The sequence below is a fragment of the Charadrius vociferus genome, unplaced genomic scaffold (assembly GCF_000708025.1).
Source record: "Charadrius vociferus isolate BGI_N301 unplaced genomic scaffold, ASM70802v2 scaffold760, whole genome shotgun sequence".
NCBI lineage: Eukaryota > Metazoa > Chordata > Aves > Charadriiformes > Charadriidae > Charadrius > Charadrius vociferus.
In genome coordinates, this window is record NW_009647322.1 from 819,063 (window position 1) to 825,062 (window position 6,000).

The 6,000-nt window shown below is 49.2% G+C and overlaps 1 protein-coding gene across 1 annotated transcript in view; it reads right to left on the reverse strand.

The window, feature by feature from the left end:
- Positions 1-5,993, reverse strand: part of EEPD1 (endonuclease/exonuclease/phosphatase family domain containing 1) — a 67,815-nt gene extending 61,822 nt beyond the window's left edge. Inside the window, exon 1 of the mRNA XM_009880072.1 lies at positions 5,137-5,993. Coding sequence (XP_009878374.1) covers positions 5,137-5,990 — 854 coding nt within the window. The 5' untranslated portion in view covers positions 5,991-5,993. The remainder of the gene's footprint in view (positions 1-5,136) is intronic.
- Between the last annotated feature and the right edge of the window lie 7 nt (positions 5,994-6,000).

Consider the following 6,000-nt stretch of genomic DNA (forward strand, 5'->3'; position numbering starts at 1 on the left):
TCCTTCCCCCAGCGGGAACACAAATTTGGGACTGAGCCACAGAAGTTGAGGGCAACTTCTTCCCTTTGAGAGACCCCTATGCTTCTAGCTAACCAAAGTGAAAACAGCTAAGAGGTTACAAAGCTGGGGTGGGAAGGGGCTGACATGTTCTGCAAGGGTAAGCACAGAAGCTTGCTGTCCAAGAAACTAAGCCAGGAAGAGAAAAAAAATTAATGTGCCAAGTGCAAACCTTACTTGTATTCGTTATTCTACAGTCATATAAGAAACAGGGGTTTTTTTTACAGTGAGAACTATGAATCATAGGAACAACCTCCCCATGGATGCAGTAGAGTTCCCATCGCTGGACGCTTACAATGTGCGACTGGACAGGATGCTAGATAATCTCATCTAGGCTCCCTCTCCCATAAAAGGTTGAACCAGATGATCTTTGGAGGCTCCTTCCAACCTGGGGATTTCTATGATTCAGTGATTTTTGCAATAGGTACTAAGGCTTTATAACTTATATGTTTTGCATCTAGAAGATGGAACGACGCCAAAAAGCTGACCAAAGCAAACAACAGAGGGAAAGAGCAGCCTGAACTGCATGACATTGGGAAGGAACATAAGCTGGGCTCCGTGGACCTAAGCCTCAACCTTGGTACTTAGTACCCTACCATAGTCCTGCCACACCCCCCCTCTTCCAGCCCATCCTTCTTTTTTTTTTTTTGAGGGAGTGCAAGTTCTGGCTTTCAGACCCTCTATCAATTTTCATTTACTCAACTGCAAAGTGTCCTTACAAGAGAAAAAAAAAAAAATAATTAAGAGGTCTTCACAAAGTTACTGCTCAGCACTATAAAGCATAACAAAAACCAGTTGGAAAACGTCCACTGCAAACCATGCAGGGAGAGGTGCACAGTTGATCCCTGCCCTCGGCTACTAGCAAACTTTCAAGACAGCAATTAAACTAGAGGATGCACCTTTAACATGCTCTGTGTATCGGTTGGTGTTGCGTGCACCTGCATCACACTCCTTGATGTGGTCACCCAGCAGGCACCGCAGCACTTGACAGTCGGAGAGAGCGGTCACAGGATGTCGTGGGAGTCACGAGCTCAGCTCACGGCCAGGAGGAACAGGTCTGAGGCAGGTATGGATGAGGAGTGGAAAGAATGCCCTTCCGTACGGACCTGGGGTACGGGACAGCTCTGGGGGACCTCCATCAGCCTTGGCCAGAGAAAACATCTCCACTGGGGCTGCTTATCCTCCCCATGAAAACATTTTCTGCCTTTGACCTGAGCTTGCTCACCCTTTCGATTGTGCTACCCTAACCCTACATTTTTCTTTTTTCTGATGAGAAGAAGCTGTTGGTTCCTTCATGCCCACCCGAGGGTGGAGCACAGCTGGAAGAGGCGACCTGCAATCCCAGAGACAGGCCAGCTCTGATCCCCTGTCAACAAATCCTAGATTTGCTGAACCACACCTGCAAGAAACATCACAGGTTTGGGCAAATTCACCCCACATTTGATACTTTAATCCAATTACGTGTCACGCTCGCTTCCACATTCATCATGTTAATCTCTTCTAAAATTACCCTCTAGTCCTCTGAATGAAAATACCTTGTTCTTCCACTCTGAGCACCGTGATAAACATAGATCCTTGTAATATGAGAAAGCGGGTGAGGACCTTGCTGTATTTCGTTATTTTTGTACTGCAGTGATAAATTTCAAAATAAGTCAGCAGTAGTAGTCATGCTTACTGATTTGGTATACATTCCCTTTGCTGCTCTGAAGAAATTTAGCACTTCTGGGCATGAGTGTGGAGGCTTTAGGTTGGTTTTTTCCCTCCCCCCTTCAGCAAATTACTCTATATGACGACATTTTCTTGCTTTTTGTTTGTTTTGAAAGAAGGCACTGCCCTTTTTCCTTCCTGCACAACTGTTCCCTCAGTGCAAAAGCTATGCAGGGCTGGAAGACAGGACATCTTCCTCCATCTTCTAGCCTCACCTGCAAATGAGCAGTAATCTTCCTGTTCTTAACAACCAAGGGGTCTCAAAGCTACTTGCTGTGAGCTGGTCATGAAAAAAAAAAAAAAAATAAATATTCCAAACCAGTCTTTCAATTGGCATGAAAGTCCCCAAGATCTCAGATTTAAGATTCTTTACTGCTCTTCACACAGTTTTAATACAGTCATCTTGACTCGCTGTGCTTTATTCCTGGACCTAAAAAGCTAGGTGAAGCAGGTCCTCCAACAGCAGCGCTGCAACACGGCAGTGCTCCAGCTCCTGAGACCATCCCAGACTACCTGGGACCAGACTACAAGGGACCAGCGTGCAGGAGCACGCTTACGTACTCGAGGGTGGCTGTGCACAAAGTACCTCAGCAAGCAGGTGCACATCAGCGTAGTTCATGAGAGCATCTGCCTACTGTCGGGCTAAGAAGCCTTCAGATCCACCGGGCAACAGCTTGGATCATAGCTGGAGACTTCAGCAACACGTGTGGGACATCTCCTGAGCACACAGAGCGCCTTGAACACAAACCCCCTGGATTTCATGAGGCTGAAGGGTTGGTGAGCCCCGTGCAGCGGTGTGGTCTTGCTTGCAGAAGCAAGAGCTGAATTTCTCCAGCTGATTATCAACTAAAGTTGATTTACCTGGGCAAAGATCAGTTTGCAAGGCATTTTGTCAGTTCCCAGGGTACACAACCGGAGCCGGGAGGGAGACCGTGGAGTTCACACGCAGAAAGAAGGCAGGTTCTGGCCTCAGCTGAGGCAGTTTTACTACAGCTGCAGAACTCCACTGACCTCAGCAATGCGACCACAAGCAAGAGGAAATTCCTCCCTAAGGTGCTGAGTATGACTTTTCCCAACGTATAGTTTTTTCCTGCACCGTGTTGATTTTTTTCTGTTCCCACATTTACTTTCCCAGGGAAGTTTTGCAGGCTTGTCTGTGTGGATGCACATTACTCTCATTTCTTTCCAGCTTCTCATGTTATCACAAAGAGGATCAAGTACAGAAAACAATTGCATCGTACTCTCCCTGTGTGATTGACGGCACATATACGTGCAATAAAACAGAACAAAAACAAGTACTTGTATCAGGCTCCTCTTAAACTCCAAAGTATCAGAGAGACCTTTCACACCACCCAGTACAACTGCGCACCTGTCTGCTAAGCTGGATGGAAACAAAATACCGTGCACTTTAAGCAACAATAAAACAAACAGCTAGGGCCACACTCTGCACGCACAGTGGCCAGCTTGGGCTAACACAGGTTTATTTTATGAGTCACTTTCTCTGCCTAGCTTTTTTAATAGGTGGACTGTTTTGGGTTTGGTTTTTTTTCCCCAAAACGCTGAAGATGCAGAAGTGACAGACAGTCAACATTTTACTGGATGAGGTCCTTAAAAAAATATTTTTTTATATATATGTAAATAAATAAAAATAAATCACCAAAGTAATTTTTCTACCAAAACTGGATTATTAGAATAATCCTGAGACTAGTGATAAGCAGAGATGCCTCTTTCCTCAGCAGGTCTGTCCGCCTCTGCCCCCTACCCCGATGCCCAACCCCGCCAGACTTCATCCTAAGGTCTGCTCCAGCCAACCAGCTGCTCACAAGAGGTAGTGAAAGGGGAAGCACGGGATACCTGAACAAGCAAAGCAGTTGAGGAATACTAAAAGACATTAGGCTGAAGCCATCAGCGTAACATCTGAATACCCCTGCTGGGCTATCATCTCCATTTTGGCTATCAAACAGCGATGGCTGCGAGATGACAGATGTTTCCTATGGGGGAGCATCGGATTCTCAAGCAGTGCACAGCAGAGGTACCCTTGACCAGGAATACTGTGCCGCAGCACAGGATGCCACATCGCTGTCACCGTCTTTCTCACGTGCCTGACCTCCGCAACTGCTCTGACAAGAGCCATTATTCAGCATGTTACTGGAAAAGGACAGAGCTCTCGGCACCACCAGAGATAACGGTTCATCAGCACTTTCCCTCCCCACAATACCCCTTTTGCAGAAGTCCAATAGTCCCCTGTTCCTACTCATTTCCAGCTGGAAGTTTGAATGGCAGCCAGAGAGAAAAGTTAGTTTCCCAATGCTGTAAACTAAACACCAGATCAGCTGGGACAGATTTCACACATGGAAAGGAAAGGGCGAGAGTTATTTCAAAATCCTTATTGCATTCTTACATTTCTGTATCAAGCAGAAAGTTTAGCAAGAGACGCTGTTGCCTGATTACCTTACAAAAAAAAAAAAAAAAAAAATTACAGCTCTCAGCTTCTCAGCCATTAACAGCACAAGTACCATCTCACTTGACCACCCCACAAATAGATCAGCCCAGTGAAATCAGGGGTCTGCCTGGCACAGGGGCGGCACAGCCTCCCCAGGCAGCTGCCCCATGTCTTGCACTCCCAAGGATGAGTGGTCCCTCCAGCTCAGCAGATGCCCTGTCACCACTCGTTAACAAGCTGTGTCACCCTCATGGGACAAGCCATGGCATTCCATGCTCCATTCACAGCCCAAACCATCCTGACTCTGCTCTCAAACATTTTTGATTTGAGGAGCAGATCTGAGGGAGAGCGGACCACAGCCCTAACACTGAGGTTAAGGAGGTCACCACCCAAACAAGACTGTCTTGAGCAGAAGCACTAGAAGGTCTCAGCTTGGCAGCTCTGTAGCACTGCATCCTGCCTCCCAAAGTGGTAGTAAGATGCTCTGGGAAACACTTAAAGAAACAGGGTACATATAGAGCAGCCGTTCCCCTGCTATTCCCCGCGAGCTTCTGGCAGGAGAGACCTCCATGACTTGTTCAAAGGCCTCTTCACAGAGAAACAGTCCTTGACCAACTACTAACAGGCCCATTGTGACCAACCATAATGGCACAGTCTTCCCCGCACAGATGCGTGTAAATACACACATACCTCCTCAGAAGGTCCACCACCTTTCAAGGACTACAGAGCTTCATCAGGGGACAGTCACAACCACCTCAGCATTAGGACTCAAACAGAGTTCCATGCAAGAAGCAAGAAACATTTAAGAACCCCAGGAAGGAGGGAGTCCCACTAGGATCTCAATGGGACTCTAGAGTGCCCAAACCCCAAAGGCTTTAGCCTACAATCCCACGCAGAGCTGGGCCTACAGGCCAGGGGCTGCCTCTTACCTGTTCTCCAGCAGCGTCATGCACACAACCTCCCGCACGCCTGGGTTGTTGGCTTTCTCGACGGAGCAGCTTTGCAGGTTCCAGGTAGCCACCCTCAGCACGGGTCTGCCGTCTCTCACCCCCCCGAACATCTCCACAGAGGGGCGAGTGGATATGATCTGGGTTGGACCCCCAGGAGGAAAGTCCAAGTCCTCGCTCTGGAGGCTCAGAGAAGTGGGGCTGGGGTGAGGCTTGGCCGTGAAGTTGAGGCCACCATTGGTGTTCGTTGAAGGGGGCCGGGACCGCTCCGCAAAAATCTGATGCCTGATTTTGTCCAGAAAGGAAGAATTGATGCAGTCCATCCTCACCAGGTCCTCGATACTTTTGAAGGGCCCGTGCTCTTTACGGTAGTCCACGATGCTGTGGGCGATCTTTTCGGTGATGCCGCGGATGCTCATGAGCTGGGCCGGGGTGGCGGTGTTGATGTTGATCTTGGTGGCGGAGAGGTGGTGTTCGGAGGCCGGGTCCTTGCGCAGGGAGCTGGGCGAGTGCTGTGCCGAGCTGCCCTTGCTGCTCACGCAGATCTCGAACTTCACCTGCTCCAGCTTGGCCGCCCCCACCCCGCTCACCAGCGCCAGGTCCTCCACTTTCTTGAAGCCGCCGATGTACTCCCGGTACTCCACGATGTTCTGGGCCACCACCCGGGTGACCCCGGGGAGGGTCATCAGCTCCTCCTCCGTGGCCGTGTTGATGTTGAGCCTCTCCTGGTTGACGAGGATGTTGCTGAAGTTGCACGCCGCGCTGAACTTGCGGCTGTGGCACAGGTCCGCCGGATCGCGGGGGATGGAGCGGTGGCAGCTCAGGCTACCCCCCATCTCACCACCA